The 16,216-nt window shown below is 41.1% G+C and overlaps 2 protein-coding genes across 15 annotated transcripts in view; one reads left to right on the top strand and one right to left on the bottom strand.

Moving 5' to 3' along the window:
• The window catches only part of brca2 (BRCA2 DNA repair associated), a 170,403-nt gene extending 167,785 nt beyond the window's left edge, over positions 1-2,618 (top strand). For 8 of the 9 annotated variants that reach the window (XM_069891592.1, XM_069891595.1, XM_069891597.1 and 5 more), the window contains one exon: positions 1,320-2,618. In XM_069891592.1, the coding sequence (XP_069747693.1) occupies positions 1,320-2,363 (1,044 nt within the window). In that variant the 3' untranslated portion in view covers positions 2,364-2,618. The remainder of the gene's footprint in view (positions 1-1,319) is intronic. The other variant, XM_069891600.1, reaches the window with a different exon arrangement.
• The window catches only part of LOC138739474 (NEDD4-binding protein 2-like 1), a 111,542-nt gene that overhangs the window by 70,658 nt on the left and 24,668 nt on the right, over positions 1-16,216 (bottom strand). Inside the window, exon 5 of one of the 6 annotated variants that reach the window (XM_069891611.1) lies at positions 125-178. The exons of 4 other annotated variants lie outside the window; for them this stretch is intronic. In XM_069891611.1, the coding sequence (XP_069747712.1) occupies positions 160-178 (19 nt within the window). In that variant the 3' untranslated portion in view covers positions 125-159. Of the gene's footprint in view, positions 1-124; positions 179-7,599; positions 12,924-16,216 lie in introns of those variants that run through there. One more of the 6 variants, XM_069891606.1, reaches the window with a different exon arrangement.

A 16,216-nucleotide genomic window follows, 5' to 3' on the forward strand; every position in this document is an offset into this window, starting at 1 on the left:
CTCCCTTATTTACTCTGCTTCATTACACAATATCCAATCCAGAATTGCCATTTTCCTGATCAAATCAGCCACAAGCTGTTATAAGAAGTCATCTCATAGGCATTCTACAAATTATCTGACATACCTTTTCTATTTCCTGTTGTAATTTGTTGTCCATATTCAAGTTTTGTTTGAAGGTCTGCAAATAAACAGGTTCATTTTAACCTTGCCATTTCTTAACTCAATCCACAATGATTTAATATCTTCTGATCCTATGTCACCTTCAAATGATATAATAATGTTATTCCAACAGAGCAGTGTCACCCCCTCTGTTTACCTGCCTCTCCTTTAATGCACTGTATATCTTTGAAAATTCAGCTCCCAATGAAATTCATCCTTTAGCCATGACACTGTGATTGGCAGAACATCATACCTGCCAATATGTAGCTGTACTACAAGGTCATCCACTCTATTTCTTATACTGTGTGTATTTAAATACAAAACCTTTAGCCCTGTATTTGTTAGGTTTTTTTTAATCCATGTCCCTGTGGCATTGCAACTTGGCTGCAATTTTGCCCTAATCCTGTCCTTCCACACAGCCTCCCTATTAGCTGTCTCTATTTAGTGCGCCAACTGCCTCTTTTTCACTTTGGTTCCCACTCCGTGCAAATCTAGTTTAACTACTCCCCCCTGTTCCCCCCTTCCCCCAAACAGCATTAATAAGCCTTCCTGCCAGGATAATGGTTCCCATCAGTCAGCTGCAGCTCATCCCACTTGTACGGGTCACCCCTTTCCCAGAAAAGATTACAATGATCCAAGAACTTGAACCCTGCTCCCTGCCACAACTCATTTGTATGTGTGATTTTCCTGCTCTGACCTTCCCTAACTCATGGCACCTGGAGTAATCCAGACTTTACCACCTTGGGTCTTGCTTTTCAACTTCTTTCCTAACTCCCTAAATTTGCAGGACCTCTCCACCACTTCTGCTTATGTCATTGGTACCAATATAAACAACAACATTTGGCTGCTCCCCTTCTCCTTAAGAATATTCTGCATGTGCTCAGAGACGTCCTGGACCTGAGCACCGAGAAGGCAACATTCTCTGCTGGAGTATCTTTGGCAGGTGCAGAATCTCCTAGTTGTTCCTCTAATTTTCGAGTCTCCTATGACTATTGCTCTGCCTGACTTCACTGTTCCCTTCGGAGGCTCAGAGCTGACCACAGTGCTATTGGACTGCCTGTTGCCTTGCCCAGATATGCGTCTTCTCCCCCACCCCCCACTTCGTGAATTTGATTTTAAATGTATGAATATAATTTTTCCACCCTGTGGCCTTTTGACAGCTTGCTTCATCTAATGCTAGAAAGAAGCCACAGCCACCATCAGCTACAGAAAATGGATCCAAATCTACATGGTGCAGTACAAAGGTTACACAGATTGATTCCCTCACAGAGCTGAAGAAGAAAAAGCTTACTCTTTTGTCTCAAATTCCTTCTACTGTTCCATTGCCTCACCTTCCCAATTGTATTTCACCTTCTGTACAGAGAAGTTTTCGACCACCCAGGAGATGCGTCACACCACAAAGCTCTGAAGAAGCAATTAAAACTAGAAGTAATAAATTTCAGGTATCATCTTTGATAAAGACTGAAATTTCCAAAATAGCAGACAATAATTGGGTTACAGATGAGGAGCTTGCAATGATTGATATTCAAGCCCTTCTTGAAGGTTTAGAAGATGGGGAGAAAGAAAGCATTACAAGGGCACAAATTAGCAGTTCTAAAGGCCATGCCTTACTATCTAAAAATGTTAAAAATTATCTTGGGACTCAGATTTCCAAAATAGTCGAAGACAATTGGGTTACAGATGAAGAACTTGCAATGATAAATACTCAGGCACTTTATGAAGAGTATGCTAATGGCTGTAGTATGAAGGAGAGCAGAAAGGTTGAAAAATCCCATGTTATCAAAATGTCAGACCGTGGCTTAATGCCACAAAATCCTAATTATTTTAATAATGAACTCAGGAGCAAAGATCCCAAATTGGTTGAAGATAATTGGGTTCCAGATGAAGAACTTGCAATGATTAATACACAAGTACTTTGTGAGCATTGGGCAAATGAGAATATGGAAAAGATTGAAAAGGCACAAATTGTGATTTCTAATGATCCAGTTTTATTGAAACAAAATGTTAACATTTATCTTGAATCTGAACTTGAAACACTCAGTGCCTCACCAGATAAAAGCCCACCTGTTGGATCACAGTCCAGAAGAAGGCGTAAAGATGGTGCTAACACAAGGCATCCACAAAGTAAGATTAACAACCAGCCAGAAAGAAATGTCACATTACCAAACAATCGTATTACTGAAGTACAGGATGTAGCTAATTGATGTAAATTATCGGATTATTATAAGAAACTAAAAAAAAATGAAAATAGTACTGATAATTGGTGCGTCTTTAACAGATATTGCTTAAGTGATTTATTTGGATATAAATTTGATCTATGTATTGGTGCTGCTCGCAATTTAACGTTCTAGAAATTTATAAATGCAGATCTGTTCATGTAAAAATGTACCAACTTTTTTTTAAAACTTGTTTCTTGTTAGATGCAATCTTGTAATAAAGCATTCTTCAATTGAGTGAAACTGATGTTTAACACAATGTCAGTTACAGGGAATATTATTTTTGAGTTGTGAATGTGCTCTAAAATAAGAGTGGACTTCTCCAAATTCCTTGTATTACCATAGAAGAGTCATTGCTGGTAGGTCACTACTAACCATGTATCTGTTTAATCAACCTGAGTTTATGTCATAGCCATAAGTACAATCTACGGATGCAGTGAAATTCTTGCTTGCTGTTGCCAAATACACCAACTACAATAGTAAAAATAATATTACTACAATATCGCCGAGAGAGAATAAATAACAAAGGATACATAAATAATGTTAGAAGTAGAATAGTACAACACAGGAATAGGCCCTTCTGCCCATATCTTTGGCTGAACATGATATTCAAATCAAATCAGTTTCAAATCAAAATAAACCTGTTGCTTGCACTTGATAGATAGTCCTCCATCCCCTTCATATTCTATGTCTGTCCAGAATATTCTTAAATGCTACTCTTATATCTGCTTTCATCACGACTCCTGTATATAAAAAGAAAAAAAATGATCCTGCACATGGACCATCACCTTAAATCCATGTTCTCTAGTGTGGTATTCTTTCTATTAATCAATGATTCTCCTTTTTTAAAAAAAATATAAACTTCTATCAGGCCATCCATTTCCAATGATCCAGAGGTTTATCCAGCCATTCCCCTCATACCCTCAAAACCAGGTCACAACTTGGTACAGTATGCAGAGCCTCCACATCAATGGGGTGATTGTGTACAACTGTAGCAACTTCCTTTCCCTGACAAATGAAGTTGTGTGACTTTTTTAAAACAACCTATCCATTTCTGGGGCCATTTTCAATTACCTTTGCACCACCCCCCAATCCCTCTGCACACCAATGCTTTTTAGAGTTCTGCCATTACATGCGTATTTACTTTTGACCTTTCAACGTGTCACACTTCATGGTTGCTTGGATTAAACTCCATCTGCCCAAGCCCATACAGATGATTCTGCTGCATTCTTTGATGGCTCTCTCCACTACTCCAACAATGCAAACTAACCATCCACCCACTTTTTCATCCAAATAATTTGTATAGATATATTACAAATTGGTTATACCACCAAACCCTGTGGAGTACCACTGGTCACTGGCCTCCAGCCAGAGTAACACCACTACCTTCAATTTTCAATGAGCCAGCCAGTTCTGTATCCAAGCTATGCTATGAATTCACCATAGATCCCATGCATCTGTTGTCAAATATCTTATTAAAGTGTGTTTATACAAATCTACCCTTTGTTACTTCAAAAAAACTCATTGTTAAAACATAACCTTCTCCTCACAAAGAATGAAATTAAGACAAGTTCTAAAATATGCCATGTTGTCGGGGAGTATAGAGGTCTTTCGTACAGCTACTTTTTATCTCTGTAGAACTGTATTTCTTTTCCTCCTATTAAGGTGTTTGCCTCTCTCAAAGTAGGATTGAAACCAATGGGTAATGACAAATAGACCAATTGTCTTGCCAATAGCAGCACTACTAAAGGCTTTCATGGCTGCTTTAGCATTCGTGTCTGGAGGTATATAAACTGCTACAGCACTGATACACATAAATTCTCTTGGTAGATGAAAAGGCTTGCACTTGATAATCAGAAACTCCAGATCTGCAGAGCAGTGAATGTCAGCAATGTTAGAGTTCGTGCACCATAGTTGATTTCCATCATGCGCAACCCACCTCCCTGTTTCCTGTCACTGCCACTATCCTGTCAGCCCTGAAAATTATTCAACCTTCCAATTCCACCACATTGTCTGGTATCCTGCTATTGAGCCATGTCTCTGTAAAAACCATTACATTACAGTTTGTGAGCCTTTCCTGTGTGAGGACCCAGGTCTTCAACTCATCCAGTTTGTTCACCAGAGACCAGGCATTAACAAGGAAAGTACTGGATGGCACTGGCCTGAGTGGTTTTGGCTGTAGCTTGGCACATAGGCCTTCCCCGTTGTTGTTTATACTTTCATTGCTGATGTCAAATTCCTCTGGTTTGGGTGAGTGAAACTCAAGTCTGCAGTGTCCATCCCAACTCCAGAAGGGATAGGATCAAATTTAAATGAGTTCTGTGAATGAATCAAACCTGCATCAATGACAAACTTCCAAAAGCGTCTGTCTACTGTAGCTGTAATCAGCACTGTTAAATCTGACAAACACACAGTACAGGCAAGTACTTCAGAGACCTCTTCAGAACCCTGGGGAATAGTCCAGATTATTTATTCACCTTCAGCTTCCCAAGCACCTTCTTAGAAACAGCGACTGCACTTATTTCTACAGATTAAGAAGTTTTGGCACATCTCTGGTGTTTTCCACAGTGAAAAATACCTACTCTATTTGGTTCATCCAATATTTCTTTGTTCCCAATTATTACTTCTCCAGCATCATTTTTCCAGAAGTCCAATGTCCACTCTGATAAAACTTTTGGTATCTGTATTTCATCTTTCCTCCCCTTATTGATTTTTCAGTTGCATTCTCTTGGTCTTTGAAAGCTGTCCAATCCTCAGGCTTTCCATTAATTTTTGCATAATGTTACCTTTTTTCGCTTTTATGCTGCTTGTCAACCAGTTGCTTCGGCCTTTAGAATTCAGGGGTTAACTAGCCATAGCATTCTCGTTAGAGGTAAACTTTATCTTTGATCTATTTATGGAAAACCTGTAAAAGTTTCAGCATATTGGTTCTATTCATATTGTGATTCTAAGAGGGAGAGCAAATATTGAAAGACTAATTTGGCTTCAAGCTTTAGTAACATCCTTATTGTACACTAGATTTTTAAAGCTAGTACTCACTGTTGCAAGGACATATGATAAAGTTGTCAGGTCTAAGCTGATCTTGTAATACACAGGAAACTATTATTGGTCCAAGGCACTTAACATCTCTAAAATAAGAGATAATGGAGTTCCTAGAACGATCCTGCTGTACGAAGCATGCAAGTTAGATACATAATGAACCTATAGAGAGTAGAAGTCTAAAATGCAGGATCCAACACTGTTGATTGCACCTGCACCTCTACAACTTTGTTTAATTTCTTCCATGCATTATATTCATGGCAGTCCTTCTAAAGCCTTGGCACTTCTAGTACTGGTGGTACTCTGCACCCTTTATTTTTCTATATTACTTTTACATTATGGTGCCCATCCACCTGAGCATGCAGAACTGTTGCCATAGTGACATGTTTGGATTCTACTCCAAGTCGTTGTAACCCTATGATCCTTTAATATGAATCCTAAATTTTCTCTGGCTTCAGGGTAGCAATCTGGGGAAAATGATCTAAGAAATTCCCAGCCTCCATTTGCTTCACTGTGAAATATTGCTATAAAAACTGCTTCACTCTTTACAGCCAAAATATATTTGTCTGCCAATCAAAAATGAGTATTTAAAAAAAAATTCTCCCTAGTCCACTGAAATACTGACATCAATCTCAAAGAGGTGTGCATCTTTAGTTGTAAAAGCACAATTTTAAAGACAACTTGGTTCAGACCCAGATTTTTCTTTGGCTTGGCTTCGCGGACGAAGATTTATGGAGGGGGTAAAAAGTCCACGTCAGCTGCAGGCTCGTTTGTGGCTGACCAGTCCGATGCGGGACAGGCAGACACGATTGCAGCGGTTGCAAGGGAAAATTGGTTGGTTGGGGTTGGGTGTTGGGTTTTTCCTCCTTTGCCTTTTGTCAGTGAGGTGGGCTCTGCGGTCTTCTTCAAAGGAGGCTGCTGCCCGCCAAACTGTGAGGCGCCAAGATGCACGGTTTGAGGCGTTATCAGCCCACTGGCGGTGGTCAATGTGGCAGGCACCAAGAGATTTCTTTAGGCAGTCCTTGTACCTTTTCTTTGGTGCACCTCTGTCACGGTGGCCAGTGGAGAGCTCGCCATATAATACGATCTTGGGAAGGCGATGGTCCTCCATTCTGGAGACGTGACCCATCCAGCGCAGCTGGATCTTCAGCAGCGTGGACTCGATGCTGTCGACCTCTGCCATCTCGAGTACCTCGACGTTAGGGGTGTGAGCGCTCCAATGGATGTTGAGGATGGAGCGGAGACAACGCTGGTGGAAGCGTTCTAGGAGCCGTAGGTGGTGCCGGTAGAGGACCCATGATTCGGAGCCGAACAGGAGTGTGGGTATGACAACGGCTCTGTATACGCTTATATTTGTGAGGTTTTTCAGTTGGTTGTTTTTCCAGACTCTTTTGTGTAGTCTTCCAAAGGCGCTATTTGCCTTGGCGAGTCTGTTGTCTATCTCATTGTCGATCCTTGCATCTGATGAAATGGTGCAGCCGAGATAGGTAAACTGGTTGACCGTTTTGAGTTTTGTGTGCCCGATGGAGATGTGGGGGGGCTGGTAGTCATGGTGGGGAGCTGGCTGATGGAGGACCTCAGTTTTCTTCAGGCTGACTTCCAGGCCAAACATTTTGGCAGTTTCCGCAAAGCAGGACGTCAAGCGCTGAAGAGCTGGCTCTGAATGGGCAACTAAAGCGGCATCATCTGCAAAGAGTAGTTCACGGACAAGTTTCTCTTGTGTCTTGGTGTGAGCTTGCAGGCGCCTCAGATTGAAGAGACTGCCATCCGTGCGGTACCGGATGTAAACAGCGTCTTCATTGTTGGGGTCTTTCATGGCTTGGTTCAGCATCATGCTGAAGAAGATTGAAAAGAGGGTTGGGTGCGAGAACACAGCCTTGCTTCACGCCATTGTTAATGGAGAAGGGTTCAGAGAGCTCATTGCTGTATCTGACCCGACCTTGTTGGTTTTCGTGCAGTTGGATAATCATGTTGAGGAACTTTGGGGGACATCCGATGCGCTCTAGTATTTGCCAAAGCCCTTTCCTGCTCACGGTGTCGAAGGCTTTGGTGAGGTCAACAAAGGTGATGTAGAGTCCTTTGTTTTGTTCTCTACAAAGTGTAGAGAACAAAACAAAGGACTCTACATCACCTTTCAGACCCAGATAACCTTGTACTAAGTGACCAGAAAAATACAAAAAAAAAATTATTTTCAATTTTTAATGTTAATTAACTTGATAAAACATAATATATACATATCATGATAAACATGCTTAATCACTCAAAAATACAATGAATGCGAGGTGTTGCACTTTGGAAGAACAAACCATGGTAGGACATACACTGTAAAGTGTGGTAGAACAGATATCGATATATAATTCTCCTGAAAGTGGCATCACAGGTTGTAAAGTGAGCTTTTGGGACATTTGCCTTCATAAATCAAAATATTGAGCATAGGAGTTGGTATGCTATGGTGAAGTTGTAGAAAATATTGGTGAGGCCAAATTTGGAGTAATGAGTGCAGTTTTGTTCACCTAACTACAGAAAGAATATAAGTAAGATTGAGAGTGTAGAGAAGGTGGTCAAGACTTGAAGAACTGTATTACAGGGAAAGGTTGAACAGGTTAGAACTTTATTTGGTGGAGTACAAAAGAATGAGGAAACATTTCAGAGGACTTACCAGAGCTTGGGCCTAGTAGTTCAGGTGAGGCATCGGAGGAGTTGAGTGGAAGAGAGAGTAGGATTCATTGTTAGAGGTCCAATAAAAGTAGGGTAAGGTAAAGGAGCAGCCCAGCAAGTGAGTGACACTGAGAAGGAGTGGGACTTGGAGGCTTCGGCTCACGAGCAGAGGCTGAGGTCCAGCTTGTTTGCATTAATGTAAGGCTGGTTTGTTATTTGTTTCTTTTGCACTTGAGGAAGGGGAGAGATGTGTCAGATGTGGGAGGTCCTGGAGTCTTCTAGCCTCTCAGACGTCCAAGTCTGCACCAGGTGTGCTGAGCTGTGGCTTCTCAGAGACCGTTTTAGGGAACTGGAGCTGCAGTTCAATGACCTTGCCCTGGTCAGGGAAAATGAGGTAGTCATAGATAAGAGTTACAGCCAGGTGATCACATCAGAGCCTCGGGAGAAGGATAAGTGGATCACAGTTAGGAGAGGGAAGGGAAAGAGTAAGGTGCTGGAGAGGGCCCCTGTGGGGCTGTAACCCTCAATAATTGGTACTCCTCTTTGAGTACTGTTGCAGGAGTGGGGGGGAAATACGGGATAGCCTAGCTGGGGAAAGTAACAGTAGCTGTACCTCTGGCACAGGGTCAGCCCCTGTGGCTCAGAAGGGTATGGAAAAGGAGGGCAGTAGTCATCGGGGGACTCAATAGTTAGAGGAGGACAGATAGGGGATTCTGTGGACACAGTAAGAACTGGATGGTGGTTTGCCTCCCTGGTGCCAGGGTCCGGGAGATTGCTGCTCGTGTCCAAGATATCCTGAAGTGGGAGGGAGATGAGCCAGAGGTCATGGTACATGTAGATAGCAAAGATTTAGGGAGAAAGAGTGAAGAGGTCCTGAAAAGTGAGTACAGGGAGTTAGAGAGCTGAAAAGAAGGACTGAAAAGGGAGTTATCTTGGGACTACTGCCTGTGCCATGCAACAGTGAGAGCAGGAACAGAATGAGGTGAAGGATGAATGCATTGCTGAAGTGAGGGAGCAAGGGGCAGGAATTCAAGTTTCTGGATCACTGGGACCTTTTTTGGGGGGGAGGTGGGACCTGTACAGAACGGACAGGTTGCACTTGAACCCCAGGAGGACCAGGATCCTGGAAGGCTATTCAGGAGACTTTAAACTGGAATGGTTGGGGGGGAGAGGGAATGAATGAAGGAGAACAGCAAGGAGGTTAGATTGCTTGTAGACAGTGTTTGGGGGTGGATAGGCAGGTAATAGAGAAGGAAGATGCTCTGTACGAAGATGGAGGGGAGATGATAGAAAAAGAACATAATAGAGTTGTTTGTAAAAATGGCGAAAAAAAGTAGTGGGAAATCTCTGAAATGCATATATTTTAATGCGAGGAGCATTGTAAGGAAGGTGGATGAGCTGAAGGTGTGGATTAGCTCTTGGTAGTATGATGTGGTAGCAATTAGTGGAACATGGTTGCAGGAGGGATGTGATTGGCATCTAAATATTCTTGGATTTTGTTGCTTTAGTTGTGATAGAATTGGAGGCCCAAGAGGGGCTGATGTAGCATTGTTTGTCAGGGGAAATGTTACAGCGGTGCTTAGGCAGGATAGATTAGAGGGCTCGTCCAGGGAGGCTGTATGGGTGGAAATAAGGAATGAGAAAGGGATAGTTAACACTTATAGGGGTGTATTATAGACCACCTAATGGGGAGTGAGAACTAGAGGACCAAATTTGTAGGGGAATAGCAGATATTTGTAATAAACACAGGATTGTGATTGTGGGAGATTTTAATTTTCCAAATAAAGATTGGGAAACCCACTCTATGAAAGGGGGCTGGATGGGTTGGAGTTTGTAAAATTTGTGCAGGATAGTTTTATACAGCAATAAGTAGAGGTACAAACTAGAGAAGGGGCAGGGTTGGATCTACTGTTGGGGAGTGAGATAGATCAGGTGACAGAGGTATGTGTTGGGGAGCACTTTGGGTGCAGTGGTCATATTGCTATTAGCTTAAATGTAATTCTGGAAAGGGATAGGTCAGGGCCTAGGGTTGAGGTTTTCAAGTGGGGAAAAGGTAGATTTGAGGAGATGAGAAAGGATTTACGAGGAGTGGATTGGACAATTTGTTTTATAGGAAGGATGTAGTAGAGAAATGGAGGTCTTTTAAAGGTGAGGTCTTTATGTTCCTGTTAGGTTAAAAGGGAGGGTCAAAAGTTTGAGAGCCATGGTTTTCAAGGGATATTGGAAACAGTTCAAAAAGAAGAGGGAGACCTACAATAAATATAAGAAACAAGGAAAAAAGGAGATGCGTGGAGAATACATTGAATGTAAAAAGAATCTTAAGAAAGAAATAAGTAAAGCTAAAAGAAGGTACGAGGTGGCTATAGCAAGTAGGGTGAAAATAAATCCAAAAGGTTTCTATAAATATGTTAATAGCAAAAGAAGAGTGAGGGATTAAATTGGTCCATTAGAGAATCAGAGAGGACAACTGTGTGTGGAGGCAAATGAGATGGGGGAAATTTTGAACAAGTTCTTTGCTTCAGGGTAAACAAAGAGAGTAATTACGGAAACTATAGTGATTAAGAAAGAGGAACTTCTGGAGATTTTGAAGCATATAAAGGTGGATAAGTCTCCAGGTCCCAATGGAATTTCCCCCAGGGCCTTGAGAGAAGTTAGTGAGTAAATAGCAGAGGCTCTGAAAGTGGTTTTTCAAATGTCATTAGAGATGGGTATAGTGCTGGAGAATTGGTAATGTAGTTTCTTTGTTTAAAGAGTGGTTCGAGAAGTAAGCCTAGCAATTATAGGCCTGTAAGTTTGATGTCTATGGTAGGTAAGTTAATGGAAAGCATTCATAAAGATAATATATGCGAGTATCTAGAGAAACAAGGTCTGATCAGGAACACTCAACATGGATTTGTGCATGGAAGGTCATGTTTGACCAATGTTGTTGAATTTTTTTGAAGTGACTAGTAATGTTGATGAGGGTAGAGCAGTGGTTGCCTATATGGATTTCAGTAAGGCCTTTGATAAGATTCCACATGGAAGGTTGGTTAGGAAGGTTCAAGCGTTAGGTATTATCTTTGAGATAGTCAAATGGATTCAACAGAAGGGAGGAGTGCAGAGAAGATTTACGAAAATGTTAACTGGGTTTCAGAATCTAGATTACAAAGAAAGATTGAGCAGATTAGGTCTTTATGCCTTGGAGCTGAGAAGGTTGAGGGGGAATTTGATAGAGGTATTTAGGATTATGAGGGGGATAGACAGAGTTGATGTGGATAGGCTTTTTCCCTTGAGGATAGGAGAGATTAAGAGTTAAGGGGCAAAAGTTTAGAAGTAACACGAGGGGGAACTTCTTTACTCAGAGAGTGGTGGCAGGGTCAATTTTGTATGAAATGAGCTTCCAGAAGAAATAGTGGTGGCAGGGTCAATTTTGTCAATTAAGGAAAAATTGGATAGGTATATTGACAGGAGGGGAATGGAAGATTATGGGCAAAATGCAGATGGGTGGGACTAGAGGAGAGAACTTGGTTTGGTGTGGACTAGAAGGGCTGAGATGGCTTGTTTCCACGCTGTAATTGTTATGTTATATAGGTAAACAAAATTATGATGGATATGGACAGAGTAAATGCAAGCAGGCTTTTTTCTATTGATGTTAGGTGAGAAAAGAATTAGACATGGTTTAAGGGTGAAATAGAGAAAAATTTAAAGGAACATTCAGGGGAATTCTTCACGCAAAGTAGTGGCTTGTGGAATGAGCTGCCTGCTGAATTGGTAAACGCAGGCTCAATTTTCACATTTACAAAAAAAAATTGGTCAAGTACATGTACGGGAGGGATACGGTCCGGCTGCAGGTCAACGGACTAGGCAGAAAAAGTATGAAACAGACTAGAAGGGCTGTAATGTTCCATGGTTCTATAATATGTAATTATGAAACAATATTATTTAAAAAAACCCAAGTGGTTCATTAATGCCATTGATATAAGAAAAAACAGCTGTTTTTTTCTGAATTTTTATACAAGACATGATTAATTTTAACTACCATCTGGCCTATCAAATTTATTTATCTGTATGAAACTGCTACAAAATATTGCAGGAGATCAGTTTCACAGGGCAACTAGAAAAGGGCAATATATGCCAGCATTGCCAACATCCTGAGAAGATACAAGATTTTTTTTCTTGTAATAAAACAGAAAATACATTACACAAAAACCCCTTACAATCAAATAAGGGAAGCAAAAGAGAGCCCCCGGCCCCCCGAGTGTCCATGAATTAAAAATAACTACATCTACAATTAGGCATATAAAATTGTTGCATAGGTCTTATGGTTAAATCAGTATTAAAAACATAATTAAAAAATATTTACCATCACAAATTTTAAACAGAGCATCTAATCTACAAATACTGATACAAAATAGCTGCCAGAAAATTTGGAACAAAGTTTGCAATAGCTGCTGGCTCAAGCTTGCGACCATTCTTAAAATTGACAGAATTACTGAGAAATAAAATCTGTCCGTTACAATTATCATTTTTGTTTGTGGTTGAAGATCTTCAGTACTATATTGCATTCTTTGTCAGAATGTTTTCATATTTAAAAAATAAAATTAGTTCAAAAGCAACCTTAGCTCCATTCTGATGTATCAACCTTGAAGAATAGTCCTGGGTTGTCCAATTAGTAGAAATCTTCCATGCAGCAAGTATGTCAGATTTTTCCCCATAATAGTTCATACTTCTGAAAGCAATCAGTAGTTAACCTTGCTTTAATGATTTTGGACTCCTCTTTCTGCATTGAGTACTTTGTCAATTGTGATATTCCTCTTGTAGCGTTCTTTCATGCGTCCAATGGTTTCTCTTGGAACACCATGAGTATTTATTCTGCACACATTCAAACATATTTTAAATTAAACCATCCAAACTTTCAATAAACCTGTCTGACTTACATGATCATGATCTTATTAGTCAGATGTAAAAACCAAACATGTCAAATTTCCTCAACAAAACAGTTACCCTTGTGCTAAAATTCCCACCCATAATTTAGTCTCCACTCGCATGCAACATCAGGGGGATTACTGGTTTATCTGATGTCATCTTTCAGGTTAGATTTTAAATGTGTGCAGCATTTCAGTAGCCATGATACGAGACTAACATCCTGGAGAATGACCGTCAAAATACCATCATGACACTGAATATAATAAATTTCATGAATTCAGTCACCTCTTCAAAAGAATCAAACTGTTCTTTAATGAATCTATCCCTAATGTCAGGGATGGGAGCCTGGCATCGCCATCAAGATAACTCCACATGCACACATCAGGTGTTATTACTCAAAACCATGAGGAATGGCCACTAAATACTGTCATGTCATCAAAAAAAATTTCAGTGGAAGCGGATCAAGGAATCTCTCAGTATCCAGGTTCATTCATATTTCAATTAGCACGAACAAATTAAATTGTTAATTTTACTGCTGGTCACTCAGTTTTGTAACGTTAGTATGCTTAGAATTACAGTATTGCTTTATTATTGAATAATTAACTGCAGCCTATAAAAAGAAAGGGAACTTAAGTGGAATAACGATTGTTGGAGTGGCCAGTGTAAGCATGGGACACTGAGACTTTGGCTTGGGAGGCAGAGGAAGCTGTGCAGGTACGAGCGGCCCTCAAGGAAAAAGGCAAAAGTAAGAATAGGTGAGTTCAGGCAAGGTCTTTAATGATTGAACAGTGGGAATGGCAGCGAGGGTAGTAGAATGATCTTACAGGATGTGAAAAATCTGGAACAGTACAAGTGTCCATGATGACCACATCTGGGAGAAGTGCATCCAACTGCAGCTCTGCACAGACTGAGTTAGTGAACTGGAGTTGGATGAACTTTGGATCATTCATGAGGCAGAGGGACAAATAGACAAGAGTTATAAGGAGGCAGTCATAACTAGGAGGCAGGAAACAGATAGCTGAGTGACTGTCAGGAGAGGGAAAGGGAACAGGCAGTAAGTGTAAGGTACCTGTTACGGGTTATATTATATATAGATATGTCCTTAAAAGAGATAGATTGTGTGAGGGTGGGTGGGTTAGTGTAGGCCACTTCACAAAAGACATCAGAGTAACACTTCACAAAAGACATCTCATTTAAAATGCAAGAGCTTTGGAAAGAATTTCAAAAGCAGGCACAATGTAAAATACTGGGCTCAGTTGGACTTGCTGGATTATGTTTCTAAATTTAAAGATCAGTTTCAAAAAGTGTGGACTTTGGCTCAAGAGAATTTAGAAATGGCTCAGGTTAAAATGAAGCAATCATTTGACATGAAAGCTTGTGAAGAATTTTAAGACAGGAAATTAAAGTGTTAATTTTGTTCCTAACACATGACAATCCCCTAAGAGTGAAATTTTATGGACCATACAAAGTAAGATAAAAATTGAATGAGGTTAACTATGTGATAAATACTCGAGATCGTAGGAATAAAACTCAGGTTTGTCATATAAATATGTTGAAACCTTATTATGAGGATAAAGGTAGCGGAGAACAGTCTGTATCGGGGTTGTTGACAGGGTTGAGAAAGTTGTGGATCATAAGATTATGGAAACAGAATCTTGAGAGGGTAACCTTAAAGAAACCATAGTTCCTGTGTGCCTTTCTAACAGAAATTTTGGAAAATCTGGAGGAAAAGTTAGGCCATTTTAAGTCGTAAAAACATGCAATTGAAATAATTAATTTTGAAATATGCAAATTTGTTTCAAAAAGGATATGAATGATTTATCATGATGTGGATGTGGGAGAGGCAGGTCCCATAAAACAACACACATATAGAATAAACATGCAGAAGAGTAAAATCATGGATCAGGAGGTGGAATATATGTTGAAAAATGATATTATTAGACCTTCAAGCTCAGATTGGAGTTCTCCTTGTGCACTGGTACCTAAAATAGATGGAACTGTTTGGTTCTGTACAGATTACAGGAAAAGAATGTTGAAAAATATGAGGGCCTCAACTGGTAGAAAAATGACAAAGGCAGAATATTTTAAAATCTGTCACTATTTTAAAAGGAGTTAAATGTTCAAAGGGACATGCCTAGCCTTGTACACAAATCACTGAAAGTTAACATGTAGTCAGAGCAAGTAATTAAGATGTCAAGAGGTTCCTTTTCTTTGGCTTGGCTTCGCGGACGAAGATTTATGGAGGGGGTAAAAAGTCCACGTCAGCTGCAGGCTCGTTTGTGGCTGACCAGTCCGATGCGGGACAGGCAGACACGATTGCAGCGGTTGCAAGGGAAAATTGGTTGGTTGGGGTTGGGTGTTGGGTTTTTCCTCCTTTGCCTTTTGTCAGTGAGGTGGGCTCTGCGGTCTTCTTCAAAGGAGGCTGCTGCCCGCCAAACTGTGAGGCGCCAAGATGCACGGTTTGAGGCGTTATCAGCCCACTGGCGGTGGTCAATGTGGCAGGCACCAAGAGATTTCTTTAGGCAGTCCTTGTACCTTTTCTTTGGTGCACCTCTGTCACGGTGGCCAGTGGAGAGCTCGCCATATAATACGATCTTGGGAAGGCGATGGTCCTCCATTCTGGAGACGTGACCCATCCAGCGCAGCTGGCTCTTCAGCAGCGTGGACTCGATGCTGTCGACCTCTGCCATCTCGAGTACCTCGACGTTAGGGGTGTGAGCGCTCCAATGGATGTTGAGGATGGAGCGGAGACAACGCTGGTGGAAGCGTTCTAGGAGCCGTAGGTGGTGCCGGTAGAGGACCCATGATTCGGAGCCGAACAGGAGTGTGGGTATGACAACGGCTCTGTATACGCTTATCTTTGTGAGGTTTTTCAGTTGGTTGTTTTTCCAGACTCTTTTGTGTAGTCTTCCAAAGGCGCTATTTGCCTTGGCGAGTCTGTTGTCTATCTCATTGTCGATCCTTGCATCTGATGAAATGGTGCAGCCGAGATAGGTAAACTGGTTGACCGTTTTGAGTTTTGTGTGCCCGATGGAGATGTGGGGGGGCTGGTAGTCATGGTGGGGAGCTGGCTGATGGAGGACCTCAGTTTTCTTCAGGCTGACTTCCAGGCCAAACATTTTGGCAGTTTCCGCAAAGCAGGACGTCAAGCGCTGAAGAGCTGGCTCTGAATGGGCAACTAAAGCGGCATCATCTGCAAAGAGTAGTTCACGGACAAGTTTCTCTTGTGTCTTGGTGTG

This window comes from Narcine bancroftii, chromosome 7 (genome assembly GCF_036971445.1).
Source record: "Narcine bancroftii isolate sNarBan1 chromosome 7, sNarBan1.hap1, whole genome shotgun sequence".
NCBI lineage: Eukaryota > Metazoa > Chordata > Chondrichthyes > Torpediniformes > Narcinidae > Narcine > Narcine bancroftii.